This window comes from Prorops nasuta, unplaced genomic scaffold, assembly GCF_024137725.1.
Source record: "Prorops nasuta isolate Cenicafe-Biocafe unplaced genomic scaffold, Cenicafe_Pnas_1.2 PNAS00013, whole genome shotgun sequence".
Taxonomy (NCBI): Eukaryota; Metazoa; Arthropoda; class Insecta; order Hymenoptera; family Bethylidae; genus Prorops; species Prorops nasuta.
The window spans coordinates 640,371-660,514 of record NW_027116810.1 but is presented as its reverse complement, the minus strand read 5'-3'; the positions used below and the strand labels follow the sequence as shown (position 1 = coordinate 660,514).

Sequence of the window (20,144 nt, the reverse complement as noted above, 5' to 3'; positions counted from 1 at the left end):
CAGGAGCTGCAAGACTTGCTAAACGAAGGGAACACTTCACTGCACTTGCACAAACTCACTGTAGAGCCAAATGTTCAAATTTATTGCCAGGTGTCTGATGGTCGTGTGAAGCCTTACTTACCACAGAGACTAAGAAGGACAGCCTTTAAAATTGTGCACGGACTGTCACATCCTAGCATTCGCAGCACGTCTAGGGAACTCTGCAGCAAATACTCCTGGCCTGGGATTAGGAAGGATGCTACCAAATGGACACGTGAATGCTTAAGTTGTCAAAGATCCAAGATCCAGCGTCACAACAGAATCCTTCCGAATCACATTGAGGTGCCAGATAACAGGTTTGCACATATTCACATGGACATTATCATCCTACCACCTGTGAAGGGATTTAGGTATTGTGTGACCATAATTGACCGCTTCACAAGGTGGCCAGAAGCTATCCCACTCACAGACATCACTGCCGACACACTCACTAAGGCACTGTTCACTCACTGGATTTCGCGCTTCGGCACACCATTGATTATCACCACAGATCAAGGAACTCAGTTCGAGGCTGCACTCTTCAAGTCACTGGCACATGCAGTTGGAGCAAAGAGGCACAGAACATCACCTTACCATCCAGAGTCGAACGGAATGGTGGAACGTTGGCACAGGACACTGAAGGCAGCATTGATGTGTTCTCCAGAACCCTGGGTTGATATCCTGCCATCCATCCTGCTTGGACTACGAACTTCCTTCAAAGAGGACCTGCAAGCAACACCAGCTGAGTTAACCTATGGAACAACACTAAGAATACCTGGCGACTTCTTTGTCAATAATGAGCAGGTTTGGGATCCACTGATTTTTGTTGACAGGCACAGAGAGATAATGAGAGCACTTAGACCCACTCCGACAGCACACCATAACAAGGCGAGGATGTTCATCAGTAAAGACCTGCAAACCTATACACATGTTTTCGTGAGGTCGGATCACGTGAAGAAGCCACTGGAACCTCCATACACTGGGCCCTACAAAATTAAAGCAAGAATTACTGACAGCTTGTACACAATAGAAGTGGATGGGCAGGACAAACACATTGCCGCCGATAGACTGAAACCTGCGTACCTGACCAAAACGGACGATGAACTCACTGAGGATGACGACGTGGTCGAACAGAAGCCACACATTTGGACATCGACGTTTGACCAGCCCAGGAAAACGTACGTTAGATTCAAACCCGTCCGCCATGACAACTGAAACACAGCGCAGGCGCGCAAACTCAGGGGGGAGTGGTTGTGGCGACACTGGCGTCTCACCAACTATACAGGAGCTACAGGAAGTGGAGACTGCTGCCAACTCACCACTGCTACCAACCGTTCGCCGACAGAGCAGCGCCACCTTTGACCTGAGCAGCGGGGTATAAAAGGGGACCACCCTGACCGACTAGCTTTCTTCCGAGTAGAATAGGAGTTACTTGCATTGAACTTCCCAGTGCGAAAAAGGGCTGTATTTTTAGTGCTGTGAATTGCAATAAAAATCCCAGAGTAATCTCTAGATAGACGTGTAATTTATTTCCTTTTTAATTGTGGAACACAAACGTGCGGCCACAAGCAAATAGTTCTAGTGAGGGCGCCACCGTCCTCGACTATTGCGCGCGCACCCAAGCCACGGGTGAGGCAACCTACCGTGAGTGGGTTATCGGAGCCAGTGGAACAAACCTGGCTCACTCCAGCGACAACCTCCGACATTCATAGACGCCTTAACACCGAACAAGCATTGAGTACGTGCGATGGCAGAGAATGCGGAGAGGAGAGGGAGTACCGGGTCGGGAAATACATCGGAGGATTTCGATGACCCGACAGATAATGATGCTGTCCAGGTTAACCTGGCAAGCAAGGTATCGAATCTCAATGCGAGAATGGAGAAATTGGGAAATTCTTTCCAAGATCTCATCTCGCAAATATCGAGATCCTTCGAGCAATTAGCTCAAGGAAAAGCTATCGGAGGAACAGCGCAGGCTGTTCCCGCTAAGCGTCCCAGAGGCCGTCCGCCTAAAAACGCGACGAACCAACCGGGACCGGCCAATCAGGGCCAGCCTTTGCTGACACTGACTAGGCCAGGCGAAGATATCGAATCCCAACTAGCTTCTGATGAAGCTTCGGGATTAAGTACCGCTGCGGTGTATCGAGGAACCTACGCAACGAAGGTGACTCGCAAGATACCCGGAAAAGATATCGGCCGAGGGGAAGACACCATGCCCCGTTGGCGAGTTCTCGAGTCACTCCAGAAATCGAATCTAACCTTTGCGGGCGATTCAACGGAAACGGTTGAGAGCTTCATTGCCAGGACCGACGCCGTTTTGAATCTGCTTAGGATTAGAGATTCCGACCTGGTTGACGTCTTTCCCCACATCTTAACTGGTGTGGCGAGGATGTGGTTTGAGGATAACAAATTCTCAACCTGGTCTGAAATTATGTCCGGTTTACGGTCGTATTTCAGATCACAAACCTGGGAAGAGGAGTTGGAAACTGAGCTTCTTACAAGAACTCAGGGAGTTAACGAGCCTGTGCGAGCCTATTTGCAAATTATACAATCGTATATTCGCAAAATAGGCAGAGATAGATCGGACTGGAGCCGAATTGTTATCGCGCACAAGAACATGCTACCGGCGTATAGACGAGGTATCGCTATACATACTGCGATGACGTATCGAGAATTTGAGCGTTTATTGCTCAATTTCGAAGCCGCATATCGGCCGTCATTAGGATATCGCCCACCTGCTATGCCAGAGGAAACTTTAGTTCCCGAACTGGCATATAAAGGCAATCGTGGAAAGATACGGGAGTCTAGGAGACACACACTGCGTGCTCTTGAAGTGGACGAAAGTTCCGACTCAGATACCGATGAATCTACACCAGAAGATTCAAAAGATACCAAAGAGCATCTACAAGCTTTCAAATCATCCGGTAATCGAGGAAGGAATAATAATTCCAAATCGAAACCGAAGGAGAAAGCTGATAATAAACATTCAGGTCAGCGCGGCTCTAAACAGAAACAACCTGGCTCGAACATGACCTGCTTTAATTGCGGTAAATCGGGACACGGTTGGAGTATGTGTAAAGAGGCCAGAAAGATGTTCTGCTATCGATGCGGGCAAAAAGACGTTTCCCTTGCGGAATGTCCTAACTGCTCGTCAAAAAACGGCAAAAGGAGCTCGTAAATTCTACCCAGAATTCTACGCAGCTCCAAGCGTCGGATGAAAAGATATCGCAAATCTCGCAAGTGAAGCGAGACGAAAAGATACCCAGTAATCACGAAAATCCAATTTCGGAACAAGGATTGTGCGAGACAGTGCCCAAATAGGTTCCAGCCCTGTGGTCAGAAGGGAAGGTTATATCTGAGAATAAAGTTCGAAGACAAATGTAAGAGGTAAAAGAGTCTTTATTCAAATAAATAAAATGTACAAAAATTTTACAATATTTACAAAAGAACCGCTACACTAATGATCGACTTTCTAGGGAATTTGCTCTCGTCAACTTCTAGGGAATTTCGGTCTACGAAGATTCCCTAGAACCCCAGAAAACAGAATTCCCCAAAAAGGAACGCGGACTTAGAAGCTCCCGGACTGGGCAATTTTCCCTGGAGTATTCCCCAGTAAAATCCCCAGCCACGGGAGTAAGCGAAATAGAAGTGGTTTTAGGGAAGGGGAAGTCCCCTTATCCCTCGGCCTACTTCTCCTAGAGCTATAGTGGCTCCGAGCCACCCCAACCCCTAGGGTGAATGCTACCCCTCCCGCTACCCGACTCTTTCGAGAGCTCTGGACTTGAGGGTCGGAACACTGGGTCCGAGGTAGTCCTCGGAGGCAGTGTGGAGGGGAAGGAGAGGGTTAACTTCTCCCGGGCAGTCTCCGGAGAAATTTCCCTTAGGAGGGAGGATATCGCCGCAGAGGGGTAGTCCCCTCTTGGTAGGCAGTGGGTGGTGGGTGATACTTACCAAAGTAGTCGACCCGTAGAGTTCGCCGGTGGAGGCGCTTGTTGGCTGGCCTGGCGGAGGCGTCAAAAAATGCCGTGGAGGCGGTGGTGCCGAAAGGCTCAAAAAAGGCGCTGCGGTGCTTTGCTGCTGCGAAGCGATCGAGCAAGGCTGAGGTGCGATGGGTCCTTATCAAGGACCCATCTATATAATTACGCGACACTAATCTTGCCAGCGAGAGAGCTGCCGCGGGCGCTGGCCACCTAGTGGCCAAGCGCGCAAGTAGTGTCGCTTCGCGGCCGCGACGCGCCAGGGCCAGAAGACGCGCAAGCGCGCCGCGGAGAGAGAGACAGATAGAGCGGCTAGACGCTGTAGGTCTAGCCGTCTATTGTGAGCGCAATAGAGATGGGAGATATAACAGAGAAATGCGGAATCTACTTCGCAACATTTTCTGCTCCTCCCAATCTCGAACAAACTCCCCCCGTTGACGCGATGGCGTCAAGACAAGGAAGAAAGAGTGTAATCAGTGTTATGTACATAGAATAAACATACATAACTCATTGCTACAATAAGCATTATATAATTAATATTATTAATATTATTATCATTTAAAGATATAATTAATAACTCTAAATCTATCATAATTATATTAAAATATCAATAGCCTCATTGTAAAGGAGAGATACTCCTAAAAGCGACAAATTCCTAAATGTAATACGAAGCGCCAGACGCAGCTCGTTCACACAGTCGCCAAGGCTAAGTCCCGACACGTGGCAAAATGCACTTCGACGGCAGTCGAATGTTCTAGAACAATGACGCATTTGACCATTGGGACCCGCAAATGTTACCATATAAGGTAATGTTTGACGCTGCACTTTGAGGGTAGGAGCCCCAAACGTGCAGCCCCAAAATTCAGTTCGAGTCAAAAGCTAGAAGGAACAAGTCGAGTCTCCTAGGACCTTCAGTCCTCTTATCTCTTAAACTTATCCAGGCAATCCTTTGTCTCTTAAGACTATAATTATCTAGCTCATAGCTCTGGTTATCAATTTGTATAAAGAAGAAACATTGTAAATCAAACGTCAATAAACTTTATTATACAAAAGAATTTCGAGGTTGTCGTGAATCAGCGATAGAACCACAACAAACTGGTGGCAGCGGTGGGATCCGTTGACTGGTGAAGATCAAACCTACATAAATCTTCATCCCAAGGAAAATCAAGAAAATTCTATTTCTTCGATCGACCAACCTCTACAAGGACGAACCGACGTGGACGATCATCGATACTCAACGAGACATCCGCCAACTTCGCCTTTCTCAGCAACGGAGCGACAAACCCACAACTTCGAGGTTCACCCCGCATACTACCTCACGACTACAAGAAATCAACGACTGGAAACCAGCAGAACTTGCAGCCAGCCAACCAGTGAAAATGAGCTTTTGGTGAGTACGGTACCAATCATATCAGTAGCAATTTTAATTGTGAACTTTGTAACCGCGAGCCCATAGCGTTCGTAGTACTAAATTTCTTCCATGTACCGTAATCCCGATAATTTAGACCGAACTCAATCTGAACCCAGTTTAACTCCCGCGACACATAGCGTACCTCGACCAAATCGTGTTTCAATCTCCCGTGAGATAGACAGTTGCATCTCTCAATTAGGGAATAGAACTTTGCGTACTCTTAGGGAACTTGACGAAGGGACCCCATTTCGAAACGTAAATACGCGAAGACAGAATAGATTAACTATGGCTCACCGTGGCAACGCGAACAACGACGTCCCAGATTTAGACCATAGTTACACCGCGGAACGTCCCCCTATCAGAATAGAAGACGCACCAACAAACACGATTCCACTTGACGAAAGCGTACCTCCTAGCGCCATAGATGCTGAAATTAGAAGATTACACCACAGCATAAGGCCCCGAGATATTAGCATAATGGAAGAAGAAAACGCGAGACTGAGAGACGAACTCTCCAGGTTACGACAAAATTTTAATAGGTTCCCCTCGAGGACCTCCACGGCAAGACCGACACAAAGAACATCGTATGTGACTCCATGCGAAAGACCTCGATACGCGCCAGATCTAGACGATGAGGAAGAAGAAGAACCTCACCACGGATATGCTTCCCTACACGTAACTCTTGGAAGAATTCCAAAGTATAAAGGAGACCCAGACGAGCTAGAACCGTTTGTGAATTCCATAATTATGGCAAACCAAAATCTACACCCGTTAGATAGAGACGAATTTCTACGGCAGGTTAGATTCACTATACTAAGAGGCAAAGCTTATACCGAAACTAAGCACAAAGTAATCGAAAATATCGAGCAACTAATACGAGAATTAGAAGAAGCATTCAAACCCCGACGGTCTACCGCGACCCTTCAAAATAGTTTAAATCGATGCCGACAAGGAAAAGATGAATCGGTACGATCCTATGCTTCTCGACTAGAAGACATATTATCAGGTTTGAAAGAAAGATGCATCACGCCAGCAAATGACCCGGCTAAAAACGAAGCCATAGAAGAATTGTTAACGCAACAAGCGAAACATCAATTCATAAAAGGATTGAATTTTAAACTCCAAGTTATGGTAGCATCTTGCGAGCGTGCAACTCTAAGAGAATCAATTGCTATCGCAATCGATCGTGAATCCTTGACTCGCTCCGACGAAGAGTACAGAACTCAACAGGGCTCGACCCATGGCAGACGCGATAACCAAGGACAACAACGACCCTCCGGACAACGGAATAATTCGCACCTCCATTGCAAACGCTACGACAGGAAAGGACATGTAGCCGAAAAATGCTACGCGCGACTTAGCAACGCAAAACGGACTCAGAGTCACTCATCTTCCGTGAACAAAGTATCCACCTCTTGCAATTATTGCAAAAAACCAGGACACACCGTCCAAGAGTGCCGCACATTAAAAGCAAAGCGAGAAAGAGAAGCTCAACAGAATGCAAATAATTCAGAGCAACCAATTAACGAAAACCTGAATCGACCAACACCTGTAGGAAATTTAACCGCTAATATGGTATTGTGTACTCCTATAAAAAATTTAATCGAAGTACAAGCCGCTGAATTCATTCGACCAGCAACCTTACTCTTCGACACTGGAGCCGACGTCTCCATAATTAAAATAAGAGTCCTGCGCAAAGAAACAATAGCTGACAAAACTCCGATTACGCTAACAGGAATAAGTGGAACACCTGTAAAGACACTAGGATCAGTTTACCTACACGTAAAAGTCGGAAAATACACCATAACCCATAAATTTCAAATAGTACCAGATACCTTTTCGCTAATAGCCGACGGACTAATCGGTATGGATTTCTGGAAAAGAAATAGCTTCCATTATGAAAAGGACGTGTCCTTGACGATGCTGGGACACACCTGGCCAATGAAACAAGTAGTATCACGCACGGTATCACTAAAACCGAGATCCCAAACATTAGTAGCCGCGTTAACTGATAGCAAACAAGACGGCATTGTAAATGGACACCAAATACTACCTGGAGTGTATATAGGTAACTGTGCCACTAGGCCAACCAACTCTACCTGCTGCGTCAGCATCTTGAACATCACGGAGAAAGAACTAGAGATACCCTTGCCTACAGTTGTGTTAGAAGATATTCCGAGTCCACCGACTCAGGGCGACGACCCTTCTGTACCCATAACCGTATACGCTGTCAATAACTGCGCCAGCGATCGACTCGCCCGGTTAAAGTCTCAATTAGAACTAAATCATTTAAATCAGGAAGAATTGCGCACTCTAACAGAACTCTGTGAGGAATACAATGATATATTTCACTTAGAAGGTGACAAACTCCTCACCACTGAAGCGGTAAAACATACCATTACTTTGGTAGAAAATACTAAACCTATCTTTAAAAAACCCTATAGGTTACCTGAAAAGCATAAACAAGAAATTGATAAACAAATTTCCCAGCTAGAAGCTGACGGAATAGTACGGCCGAGCCGAAGCCAGTGGAACGCGCCACTGCTCGTGGTACCCAAGAAACCCGATGCACAAGGAAATATAAAAATGCGCATCGTCGTAGATTTTCGCAAGCTAAACGAAGCTACTATAGGTGATGCCTATCCATTGCCAAACATCACCGAAATATTGGACCAACTAGGCCACTCGAAATATTTCACCACCCTTGACCTAGCCTCTGGATTTCACCAGATAGGCATGGCTGAAGAAGACAAGGAAAAAACAGCCTTCTCCACACCCCTAGGGCACTACGAGTACAACCGCATGCCCTTTGGATTGAAAAACGCGCCAGCTACGTTTCAACGTTTAATGAACACCGTATTATCCGGACTCCAAGGGATCCAATGTTTCGTTTACCTTGACGACATAGTAATTCACGCCCCTACTCTAATAGAGCACAACAAAAGACTGAAACAAGTATTCATTCGACTGCGTGAAAATACTCTAAAGCTGCAACCGGAAAAATGCCGTTTCCTTTGCAAGGAAACTTGTTACCTGGGTCATATAATTACGGACAAAGGCATCTCTCCAGACCCAACTAAAATAGAAGCTGTAAAAAATTTTCCAGCACCCAAGAGCGTAAAGGACGTACAATCCTTTTTAGGCCTAGCAGGCTATTACCGAAGGTTCATTGACCATTTTGCTGACCTGTCGAAACCCATGACGAACCTATTAAAGAAAGGAGTGAAGTTCAACTGGACCTCCCTAGAACAATCATCATTTGAAAATCTAAAGGAAAGATTGACTACTGCACCACTTTTACAGTATCCAGACTTTCATCTTCCTTTCATTCTGACCACGGACGCCTCCAATAAAGCAATAGGAGCCGTGTTATCGCAAGGCGAGGTAGGCAAAGACCTCCCCGTTGCTTACGCCAGTAGAACGCTTAACAAGGCCGAAGTAAACTACAGCACCACGGAAAAAGAATTAGCAGCTATAGTTTGGGCTGTACAAAATTTTCGACCTTACTTATATGGTACTAGATTTACCATCATCACCGATCATCAACCACTTACTTGGCTTTTCAATGTAGAAAACCCAGGCTCCAGATTGATGCGTTGGAGATTAAAGTTAGCCGAGTACGATTACGAAATTAGATACAAACCAGGTACTCAGAATACAAACGCAGATGCGCTAAGTCGTATATACGTGACCACGCGCTCAAGAGCACGGCAAGCCGCCCCAAGGCCAACCGACTCAAACGAAGATGCAACCTCAGCTAACTCCGACGCCGAGGAAAAAACAGCTGATGAGAAGCCATCAACCTATACTCCCGCAATGATAAATCAAATCCTTTACGAGTATCACGATACTCCCTTCGGAGGACATGAAGGCGTAAATAGAACCCTGCAAAGAATTAAAATTAAACACGTATGGCCAAATATGAAAAAGGACATCGAAGAATACATAAAAAAATGTGACAAGTGCCAGCGCAATAAAACAGGCAACGTGAAACGTGCACCAATGCAGATAACAGACACGCCAGTAGAACCCTTCGAAAAGGTCGCCCTAGATATAATAGGACCATACCCTGCGACCAAACAAGGAAACAAGTATGCCTTAACCTTCCAAGACCTTTTTACAAGATACAGCATAGCCTTACCTATTCAAGACCAGTCAGCCTCTACTGTGGCACGACTATTCGTTGAAAGGATCATTTTTTCTTACGGGTTACCCCAAAAGGTTCTAACTGACCAGGGTACTAACTTTCTAAGTAACCTATTTAAGGACGTCTGTAAGCTATTAAAAATTGACAAAATACAGACCACGGCATACCACCCACAGTCAAATGGTGCGCTAGAACGGTCGCACCGAACATTGGCGTCGTACTTAAAAAACTTTGTCAACGAAGATTTAGATAACTGGGACGAATGGTTACCCTACGCCATGTTCACCTATAACACTACGCCACACACAGCTACAGGCCGAACGCCTTTTTCACTGCTATTCGGACGCGAGGTTGAATTACCGACCACGCTCAAATATCCGCCGCAACCTACGTATACATTTGAAGATTACTATAACGAGCTCCGCGAAAGAATTCGCTCAACGGGTAACATAATGAAAGACCAATTAATATGGGAAAAGGAAAAATCGAAGATCTATTACGACCACAATACACAAGAATCATATTACGAAGTAGGAGACCAAGTATTGTTAAAGCGAGAAATGATTCGCGCTGGAAAACCGAAGAAATTGGAACCCCTATACGACGGTCCTTATACCATAACCGCAAAACTAAGCGAGTTAAATTATGAGTTAGCAGTGGGTAAAAAGAAAATCGTAACCCACGTCAATAGGCTAAAGCCGTATCACGTGTAGATACCGACTCAACCACCCACACATACCATCCTCTCTCACCTCCTTTTCCCATCACCCTAATCAATTTCCTACTACAATTTACTCTTATAATTACTATTAAAATTAAATCAATTCTATATGCTACTACCACTAGAATTATCTAACCATAATAATTAAATTTCATGAATAATCAACCTTACCAATTTTTTATATCAAAATCAACTCTTAAATATTTTCGTTACAATTAATAAGTAAAGCTCGATTCAAAACAAAAAAAAAAAGGGGAAAGAGATATATATATACATAATTTTAATCCCTAAGATATTTTTATAACTTTCCCCCTCCCTTATTATTATTAAAATTTCTCTAATTTCTCCCTCCTCCCTCTTGCCCTAACTATCTCTAAAACTTAAATATCAGGGAAAGGTACTAAAATTAGAAATTAGACATACATTTAAATAAATTGAAATTTATTCAAGGAATCACCTCACCGTCTCTGACAATTGTTAAACAAAGAATTTTTTTTAATATAAATACATTTGTTTGAATTTTTAAGATACAAAAAAAAAAAAATTTTTTTTTTGGCTAAATTAAGCCATGGTATCGGAGGACATCATTTTCCTCCAAGGGTGGACCCGTCCACCCCTCAACCTGCTGGTTGGGGTACCCCCAACCACGGTAGGGCTCCACCCCGGTGTACTGGAGCCACCTTATCCCAAACAAGTCGAAGACGACCCAGAAGCTGTCCTCCAGGCAGTCATAATCCCACTCGTGATGCCTCTGGATGCGGTCCGACTTTCGGCACATCCTCCGGAACTGCACCGCACCCACGTTGAAAATTATGACTAAATAAACAAAAGAAAAGGGATAGAAACAACGAAATTAAAATTAAGTAGAAACAAAAACTAAAACAAAAAAAAAGAGAGAGACACTCACCATTATCCAGCCTTAAGAAAAGGCGACGCCCCTGGCCGTCAATTTCCCCTCGGTCATACATATCCTTTCGCTTGTAAATTTGTACAGCCATGTCACTGTCGGTTTACGAACTTTGAGAATAGAAATGAAATTCCCCGTACGGAAACCACTAATATATAGTCCATTCCCCACTTCGCGCAAATTCACGCAAAAACGCTGACCCAATGTCTACGAACCAGACGCACCTTCGCGACCGACTAAAATAACTCCCAGTAAAAATTAAAAACTTGTTAAAATTTTTTCACATTAAAACTACACAATTAACCACACTTACCCTTTATTATAGGCGCATGCTGACCCTTATGGTCATAACGATCCACGGAAGCTCCCAGCAAGTCCAAAACATTCCCATCAAAGGTCAACCGGGATTATTTTATGAAAAATTCGGCACGGTCAATTTTTATAAAGAAAAATGGAAATTAGTGATAATCACCGACATAGTAGAATATCGCCAAAGACTCGCGCAACTAGACAAATTCCTATATGATCAAACCCTTTGCTACAAACAAGAAGGAAGAAAAATCTGTAAACACCCCGTTATTGATACCGTCTACAAGCTAGAGACAGCCGAAAAGAACCTAGACGAAATAGATGAAATAACATTACACCAAGAAAGAAACAAACGAGGACTAGCAAACGGAGTAGGATCAATCGGAAAAATTTTATTCGGAATAATGGACAGTAACGACGAAGAAGAAATAAATAAACATCTACAAAGCATAGACCAAACAGTAGAGACCAACAGAATAGCACTCTTAAAACAAATACAAATTATCGACCAAACTATAGAAACTTATAATAACACGATACAAAAAATAGATGCGAACGAAAAAATGCTGATGAAAACAGTACGTGATCTAGAAGCCCAAGCGGACGAGCGAGAAGCTCTATATAACATTAATCTTACATCCGAAGAATTAATGATAGACACGGAACACTTACTAAATTTCGTAATACAGGCGAGCCAAGGAGTAATAAATCCAAAAATTATTCGATATACAAAAATTCTCGAATACCTTAAAGATGCGATCCCTCACATCCCTCCTGGCACGCAATTCCCTTTTCCATTAGAAACACTAAATATACATTTAATTTCAAAACTAATGAAACCCACAATTTATACCAAAACCAACAAACTAATTGTAGTATTTCACATACCTCTAATAACGCCCAAAGAATTCGATCTCTTGCAAATATATCCAATTCCAATCCCTATTCAGAATTCTACAACATTACACTCCATAATAGATTTAAGTCAGGAATACATAGCAATAGACAGCATTGCTGAGCACTATACAGAGTATAATGAAGACGAATTACAAAAATGTTATACGATAAAAGATAATTATTTCTGTCCAACGGATAAACCATCCAACAAAATAAAGACAATTAATCCATGCGAAATTGCATTATACTTAAAACACATAGATATAAATACGTGCGAGCATAAACTTATACATTTAGTGCAACCGATGCTAATTCCCATGAAAAACCAAGCCTCGTGGATATACTCCACACCGCGATTAGAAATTGTAGAAGTAATCTGCAAACAAATACCTACTTATAATATAGAATTAATGGGCTCCGGAGTAATTAATTTATATAAAAACTGTATCCTAACAGCTACTGATTTTGTTTTGGAACCCGTACAAACCTCCAAGCCCAACAAACATAAACACTATATCCCGCACTATAATTTCTCTTTGAGAGCCATAGATCCTGAAAACTACGTAGCAGCAATCAACACAACCAAAATTCCCAGGCTGCATAACATCCTGAACAAGGTCAACGACCTCAACACGCTCAGCATCCAGTTAAAACAGCTGAAAAAGGATGTACAAAACGAAGACCTAGGACAACAAACACCTATCAACATATGGCCATCTCATATTCTACTACAACGTTAATCATCATAGGATTAACCATCTACATAATCTGGCGATATCTTCACAAAAGACCAAAACCTAAGCCAAGACTCAGGTCAATACAGGCATTGCCACCCAATGCCATCGTAACAGATGACGCCGCCGCCCCAGCAACGGACGATGCTGCCCCGACGCACATGATCATCGTCACACCTGAGCAAGCAGTAAACCTTCAATACAACCCCGATTATTAACCACCCACCCTCTTTTTCCAGGGGGGGAGGGGTGTTATGTACATAGAATAAACATACATAACTCATTGCTACAATAAGCATTATATAATTAATATTATTAATATTATTATCATTTAAAGATATAATTAATAACTCTAAATCTATCATAATTATATTAAAATATCAATAGCCTCATTGTAAAGGAGAGATACTCCTAAAAGCGACAAATTCCTAAATGTAATACGAAGCGCCAGACGCAGCTCGTTCACACAGTCGCCAAGGCTAAGTCCCGACACGTGGCAAAATGCACTTCGACGGCAGTCGAATGTTCTAGAACAATGACGCATTTGACCATTGGGACCCGCAAATGTTACCATATAAGGTAATGTTTGACGCTGCACTTTGAGGGTAGGAGCCCCAAACGTGCAGCCCCAAAATTCAGTTCGAGTCAAAAGCTAGAAGGAACAAGTCGAGTCTCCTAGGACCTTCAGTCCTCTTATCTCTTAAACTTATCCAGGCAATCCTTTGTCTCTTAAGACTATAATTATCTAGCTCATAGCTCTGGTTATCAATTTGTATAAAGAAGAAACATTGTAAATCAAACGTCAATAAACTTTATTATACAAAAGAATTTCGAGGTTGTCGTGAATCAGCGATAGAACCACAACATCAGTTTAAAACAAATTTATTTACAAACAAAAAAAAATAAAATAAAAGATATAAAACAGATAGGGACGAGACGACTATTTTTTCAGCTTCATATGTAGCTTCGCTGAATGAAGCTCTAGGGCCGGCGACCACCGCAGGGTTATTTTGCCCTGCGGAGCCCAGGCCTTCCAGCGGCGCAATTTCAGGGCCGTATAGAGGGGCACCTCTATCTTCTGCCCGAATGCCCGGACTTTGATTTTTTGAGCATTGCGCTCGAGCTCCCTGGCGCTGGGATCGTCGAGGACTTTCCCAGACCAGTTCGCCGAGGCAATGCTCTTCTTTGAGGCGATGACGGGCCTCTGCCGTCTCGTCCGCGGTCGTGCTGCTGGAGGTGGAGGTGGTGGTGGTGCCGGCTTCTCTTTTTGCCCCGCCGGGAGAACGTGGCCGAACAGCCGTCGAAATTCCGCTTCCTCCCGGGGGGCATGCAATTCGAGGACATCGTCCCCCTCGTCCTCGTAGCCTACGCCCAGGAGGTGGGCCCACGGATAATCCGCCATGATTAATTCTCACTGCACCAAAGGGAAAATGATGAGTACGAAGACTCAGTAAGTATTTTTGGAGTTTTGGAAGAAAAGACATGGCGGAGATCATAAAGTGTTCCTGAAGGTTTGGAACAGGAAACAGGACGACCTGAAGAGTCCCAGGACGCCCGAGAGAGGAGGTGGTAACCTGAAGAGCCCCAGGAAACCAGGAAGAGTGTAAGCAACCTGAAGAGTCCCAGGAAGCTTGAGAAGGAGAGATGACAACCTGAAGAGTCCCAGGATGCCGCAAGGCAGGGTGAAGATAGACCCTGATACGACCCAAAGTGAGGGCTAAGAGGGGAGTTTACAGAGTTGCGAGAGACTCCGTTGAATCTCTTTTCTCGCGGTTTTAAGGACAGCTACGTGAGCTACTCTGTCCACCCCAGGAACTAGTTTGAGAATCCGCCCCAAGGTCCACATACGGGGAGGATTGTTAGGTACTTTGACAAGCACTAAATCTCCTTCACCGAATTCCGAGTTAGAGTTCTGCCATTTCGGCCTATGTTGCAGAGTGTGTAAGTATTCGGAAGACCACTTCTTCCAAAAGGTCTCGGTGATTCGATTCACGGTTTGCCAACGGTTTAATAATGATTCGCGTAAATCCAAGGTGGATAATTCAGGTGGGGAATTTAACGCCCGTCCTGACAAAAAATGCCCCGGAGTGAGTACGTCCAACGACTCTGGATCATCATGTAACCGCGATATAGGTCGTGAATTTAAACAGGCCTCAATCTTGGTCAATAGTGTGGCCATTTCCTCGAAATTGGGCACGAAAATTCCGAGGGAGCGCTTCAGGTGGTGCTTCATGCTTTTTACGGCACTTTCCCAAAGACCGCCCCAGTGGGGAGTAGCGACCGGAATGAATTTCCACTCGATTTTACTGATGGAATCGGTGTTCTGAGCGCGTGCAGCTTCTAAGGAGCATCGGTAGGCGCGTTTTAGTTCAGCGTCCGCTCCTTGAAAATTAAGGCCGTTGTCCGAATACATGACGGCGGGTTTTCCACGACGAGAGATAAATCGAGTCAGCGCGGCGAGGAAGGCCTCGGTGTCCAGTCTGGAGACGAGTTCCAAGTGAACAGCACGGGTAGATAGACATACGAACACGGCCACGTAGCATTTTATGGCTTTTGCATTACGACCGTGATGTAATTTCACGGAAAAGGGCCCGGCATAGTCTACTCCGGTGTGTTCAAAAGTGAAGCTGCGAGAAACCCGAGCGGCAGGAAGTGAACCCATGAGTTGGTTACCGAGTTTAGCGCGTTCGCGAACACACGTGATGCATTTATGAACACATGATTTTACTAGATTTCGTGCATTCACGACCCAAAACCTTTGTCGCAACGTGGACAAGGTTAATTGGAGTCCCCCGTGAAGTGTCTCTAGGTGAGTTTGCCTAATAAGAATGGCCGTTAAGTGGCAATCCGGAAGAATAATGGGGTGTTTCATTTGTTCAGAAATTTCGGCGTTCCGAAGCCGCCCCCCTATTCTTAGGATTCCTTGTGAATCAGTTACCGGATATAATGAAAGAAGCTTTGAGCGCGACGGTATACGTGACCCATGATTCAAGGCTGAAAGCTCGTCGGCGAAGTGTGTCCGTTGAACCACCTGTACGATAGCGACTATAGAATCGCGAATCTCTGAAGCGGACAGGAGGGAGTCCTCCCGTTGGCCGGTTTTCCTGGTCCGCTGGACAAATCGAAGAACATAGGCCATAACTCGGACCAGTTTAGACCAAGACGAAAATTTATCAAAAAACCAACACTGGGCTTTGTCCATTTGAGCGGGTAACGCTACCTTCCGACTTTCTTCCGCGGTTTCAAAAATCTGAACGGGATTTACGGTGTGCTCACGGAGGAAAGCAGGCCCATGCCACCAAAGTGAGTCCTCTGATAACTGTTGAGCACTGGTTCCTCTTGAACACAAGTCTGCAGGATTCGATTTAGTGTGTACATAATGCCAGCTGGCTTCCGATAAATGTGTTTGGATATATGAAACGCGATTGGCCACAAACGTCTTCCAATGTACGGGTTGCTTTGCTATCCAAGCTAAAGCGACCTGCGAATCTGAATAGCAACGAATCGCATCACAACTCCCGACCAAGCTTCCCTTGACGTGAACCAATAATTTGACAAGAAGGGCAGCGGCGACCAACTCCAGACGAGGGATTGAAGTGGTCTTGATCGGAGCGACTTTTGTTTTGGACATTACTAAATGTACCGAGAGTTGACCGTCCTCATCAGTGAGGCGTTCATAAACGACCGCGCCGTACGCAAGCTCTGAGGCGTCGCAAAATCCAATTAATTCGCGTTTTCCAGTAGTAAATGATTGTCCAGTCCACCGTGGGATCCGTAAAGTCTGTAAGTCTCGGAGCTGCTCATAGCACTTGAGCCATTTTGACTGAATAGGCTCGGGAATTTCTTCATCCCAAGAGAGTTTAAGCAACCAGGTGGATTGCATCAACTGCTTTAAGGTGATGACTATTGGAGAGATCCATCCCAATGGATCGAAGATCTTGGCATTCTCTGATAAGAAGATGCGTTTGGTTAGTACACCAATGTGAGAAGGAGAAGCACGGAAGTGGAAGCTATCATCCCCGTGATCCCAATATATGCCCAAGACTTTACTTGATCCAGCAGGATCCTCAAAGAAAGTGTGCAGCTCGGTAGGTTCAAGCGGGGAAGACCCCGGTTGATTGAATGCCCATTTGCTTAAGGAGAAGCCCCCTTTCGCCAGTAGAGCGATGAGTTGTTCCCTGACCGAACTAAGTTGCTTTAAGTCATGGGCCCCAAAAAGTATGTCGTCTACATAAGTAGAATTTAACAACACATCCTGTGCGAGAGGGAAGTCAGCTCCGTCCGTGTAAGCTAATTCGCGCAAAACTCGCGAGGATAAGAACGGTGCCGGTCCCGTATCGTAGGTCACCGTGTTGAGCTCGAAAGCCTGAAGCGCACCGGAATCAGTCTTCCATAAAATGTTCTGATACTTGCGGTCCTCAAAACGCACAAGAATCTGTCGGAACATCTTAACAATGTCTGTCACGCCTACATATCAAAAGGAACGCCAATTCATCAGGATCCGCGTGATGTCCTGTTGGAGTTTGGGTCCAATGAATAGCGTATCATTAAGCGAGACGCCAGTAAAGGTTTTAGAAGATGCGTTGAATACAACGCGAATCTTTGTTTTCTGGTTCTCGGTCTTAAAAACTGCATGATGAGGCAGAAAGACGCGAAAATCAGAGTTCAAAGGAACAGGAGACATATGTCCTAACACTTGATACTCCTGTAAGAATTGAGAATAACTTTTAGCTTGTTCTGGAGAGGTTTCCAATCGCCGAAGTATTCGTGTTAAGGTTTTCTCTGCTACCCGAGAGGAAGAACCTAAGCTGTGCTTCTCGATGTCGGATCGAAAAGGTAAAGCAACGACAAAACGACCTGAAGAGGTGCGTGATACCGTATTCACAAAATGTTGTTCACAGAGGGAGTCCTCTGTGGACATGGGTTTGACTTCCGGAACTTCTTCCAGTTCCCAGAAGTCGCGAAGAGTTTTTTCTACCTCAAAGCAATAATGCACCGTGACACTATGAGAGCGACCAGCCTTGGGTACGACCCCCGAAACGATCCACCCAAAAATAGTCCGCTGAGCAAGCAACGTATGATCAGGAGAATGCATGTACGGGCCTTCCATCAATGCTGCAAGATAGTCTGCACCAATGAGCACATCAATTGGAGCCCTGGTTGAAGCGAAGTGATCAGCCAGATCAATTTTGCTAAGTGCTGGAAAGGACGACGGAGAATAAGTCGGAGGCATATACTGAGTAACCCTTGGTAAGATCAATGCAGTTACGTCCAACGAGACACCGTGTCGTGATAGAGAATGAAGCGTAATCTGTACCTCTGCTCGAACGTTTTGAGCCGAATTCAGAGAGACGCCATGAATGGTTGCGTTGACACGTTTTCGTGATACCCGTAGTTGTTGAGCTAGATTTTCCGAAATAAAGGAAGTTTCGGAGCCCGTGTCAACTAAACCGCGGACTATAATACGAGAACCGTCATGAGCGTCGATTCTGGCAGAAAAGGTGGCCAAAAGCACTGATCGGGTGTCGGAAACACTAAGATGTGTTGTAGTATTCGAGCTAGAGGGTTCTGGCTCGGAAAAGGAGTTGACCGCGGGGGTAGACCCCCGTGCCTTGCTCCCCCCGGTGCCAGATTTGTCAAAATGTAATAAGGTATGATGCATTTTACTACATTTCCTGCATCGTGACGAAGAAGAGCTATTGGAGCAACTATGCCCGGGCCTCAGACAGTTGATGCAAAGATTCTGTGAAAATGCGAACTTTGAACGGGCCTGAGGGGTCAATGCAAGGTAGTCCTTGCACTGATACAAGAGATGGTTACTACCACAGTGAGCGCAACCGGTACTATTCACGCTAGTAGCGTGTGACTTCAAGGATCTCCCCGATTCCTTTTTGGAAGTTTTAGGTTTGTTACCTAATGATTGCAAGGAGTTAATATGACGCGTTAGAAACTCAGAGAATTGAATGAACGAGGGATAATCCTTGCTGCTTCCTAGATACATTTCCCAGGCTAAACGAAGGGTGTCATCCAGTTTGTTCTTCAGCGAATGAACAATTATGGGATCCCATTGATCGACGCCGTATCCCATAGTTTTAAGGGCGTTGAGAGCAACCGTAACTGAGTCCCTAACTTCTTTCAGAACCTTAAAATTGTCACCCCGAAGCGTGGGTACTTGCGAGATTTGATCTAAGAACGTATCCGTGATCATCCGTTTGTCAGTGTACCGAGCTACCAGAGTGTCCCATGCTATCTCATAGTTCTCGGAAGTGATCGCTAAAGATTTAATGACCGTAGCTGCTTCTCCTTGCAAACAGGATTTTAGATAATGGAACTTGTCCCGACCCGAGACATACACTTTGTCGTGAACAATGGAACGGAACGTCTCATAAAAGTTGTTCCATTCTAAATAATCCCCGGAAAACTTCGGTAAATCAATAACTGGAAGCCTAATGTGGTTTATTTCGCCTGAAGGCGCTGTGGGACCTGATGCCGACATGCCCTGATTGGGTCGAAGTTCATCTAGATGTCCTAGGATGAATTCTTCCCCGTCACTATGGGCATCAAGGGCCGCTTGATACCAATTATCGGTTACGTACTCCATTTTAGCTAATTCGGCCGGTTTAGTGTGAGTAGTGATCTTAACGTGAGTTTTATGCAACACGTTAAGCCACTTCTCTAAGGCTGCTAGCCTATCCTCCAAGAAGGGAAGGGTGAAATTGTGCACTCCACGCTTCTTGATGTTAACAACCAACCGAACGAATTCACCCCGAATCATGGGCACGTAATTGATTGCTTTTAATAATTCCCCTGCGCTAGCCATTTTGAAACTCTATTCCAGAACAAACCACAATCCAAACCACAGTACGGAATGCCCACTCAGGAACACTGATGCACTTCGAACGTTTGTTGCCGGAAATCCGGCTCGAAGGACCAAAAATTTGTGCGAGACAGTGCCCAAGTAGGTTCCAGCCCTGTGGTCAGAAGGGAAGGTTATATCTGAGAATAAAGTTCGAAGACAAATGT

General features: G+C 44.9%; 1 protein-coding gene across 1 annotated transcript; it reads right to left on the bottom strand.

Moving 5' to 3' along the window:
• Positions 1-13,401: 13,401 nt before the first annotated feature.
• LOC136777958 (uncharacterized) lies at positions 13,402-19,941 on the bottom strand. Its single transcript, XM_066734529.1, has 4 exons — positions 18,973-19,941; positions 17,305-17,556; positions 15,217-17,187; positions 13,402-13,407 (listed from the first exon to the last, which is right to left on the bottom strand). The coding sequence occupies exons 1-4, from the start codon at positions 19,939-19,941 to the stop codon at positions 13,402-13,404; spliced, it is 3,198 nt and encodes a 1,065-aa protein (XP_066590626.1).
• Between the last annotated feature and the right edge of the window lie 203 nt (positions 19,942-20,144).